The sequence below is a fragment of the Colobus angolensis genome, unplaced genomic scaffold (assembly GCF_000951035.1).
Source record: "Colobus angolensis palliatus isolate OR3802 unplaced genomic scaffold, Cang.pa_1.0 Scaffold60, whole genome shotgun sequence".
In the NCBI taxonomy this organism is placed as follows: Eukaryota; Metazoa; Chordata; class Mammalia; order Primates; family Cercopithecidae; genus Colobus; species Colobus angolensis.
Genome location: NW_012119599.1, coordinates 1,869,446 through 1,870,585, shown reverse-complemented (window position 1 = coordinate 1,870,585; position 1,140 = coordinate 1,869,446). Strand labels below are relative to the sequence as shown.

The 1,140-nt window shown below is 52.7% G+C and overlaps 1 protein-coding gene across 3 annotated transcripts in view; it reads right to left on the bottom strand.

The window, feature by feature from the left end:
• EML2 (echinoderm microtubule associated protein like 2) overlaps positions 1–1,140 on the bottom strand; it is a 39,626-nt gene that overhangs the window by 20,657 nt on the left and 17,829 nt on the right. For all 3 annotated transcript variants that reach the window (XM_011962984.1, XM_011962985.1, XM_011962986.1), the window contains one exon: positions 287–421. In XM_011962984.1, the coding sequence (XP_011818374.1) occupies positions 287–421 (135 nt within the window). The remainder of the gene's footprint in view (positions 1–286; positions 422–1,140) is intronic.

The following is a 1,140-nucleotide window of genomic DNA, read 5'->3' as shown; positions in this document are numbered from 1 at the left end:
AGACAGGGTCTCGTTCTATCACCCAGGCTGGAGTGATCACGGCTCACTGCAGCCGCAAACTCAGGCGATCCTTCCACCTCATGGTGCCCGGCCACCCTCTTAAATCCAGAGTTAAGGCGGCTCATCACCATGGTATGGAGAAAGAAACTGAGGCCCCAGCAGGCAACATCTCAGCGTCCCTGTAACCCCAAACCCCTGCCACCCTGTGGGGGATCTTGCTACCTCCCTGCCTGTCCCTGACTACCTCTCTCAGGGCCAGCCTGTCCCCCATATCCCTGGCACTCACCTCAAAGAGGCCTTGCCGCTTGCTCAAGCTGCCCCCCTCCAAGGTCCAGAAGTAGATGTGAGATTTCCCGCAGGTGATAAGCACAGTGGGGTCCGTGGGGTGGAAGCTGGCCACCAATACAGCCTCGTTGGAGCACTTTGGGGGTGGGGGAGATTCTGAATGAAGATCTCAAAGTCCCCAAGGCTACTATCCCCGCCCCTCACAAGACTGCCCTATACAGCTGTTTGGGTTGTTTGCTGCACACCTGAACTTTTCCTTTTTTTTTTTCCAGAAGGAGTCTTGCTCTCTCACCCAGACTGGAGTGCAGTGGCATGATCTTGGCTCAATGCAACCTCCGCCTCCTGAGTTCACGCAATTCTCCTGCCTCAGCCTCCCGAGTAGCTGGGACTACAGGCGCCTGCAACCGTGCCCGGCTAATTTTTTGTATTTTTAGTAGAGACGGGGTTTCACCGTGGTCTCGATCTTCTGACCTTGTGATCCGCCCACCTGGGCCTCCCAAAGTGCTGGGATTACAGGCGTGAGCCACCGCGCCCGGCTTTTTTTTTTTTTTTTTTTTTTTTTTTTGAGTAAATAAATAGAACAAAACCCAGGTTTCCTGCCCCTAGCCAGGATAGGTATACAACCTGAGGCAGGTATGTCTTGCCCTCACCATGCCTCATCCATAAAATAGGTCACCTTCCAGAGAGGAAAATCAAGACATCACAGGACTGCAGAGTCAGCAGCCACCTCAAACCCACCCTTCTGTTGGGCCTGGTCCACCGCACCGCATATCCCCACATCCTCACCAAAGCCCTACGAGGAAGATGCTACCATTATCCCCATTTTATTTTATGTATTTTTTTTTTTTTTTGAGA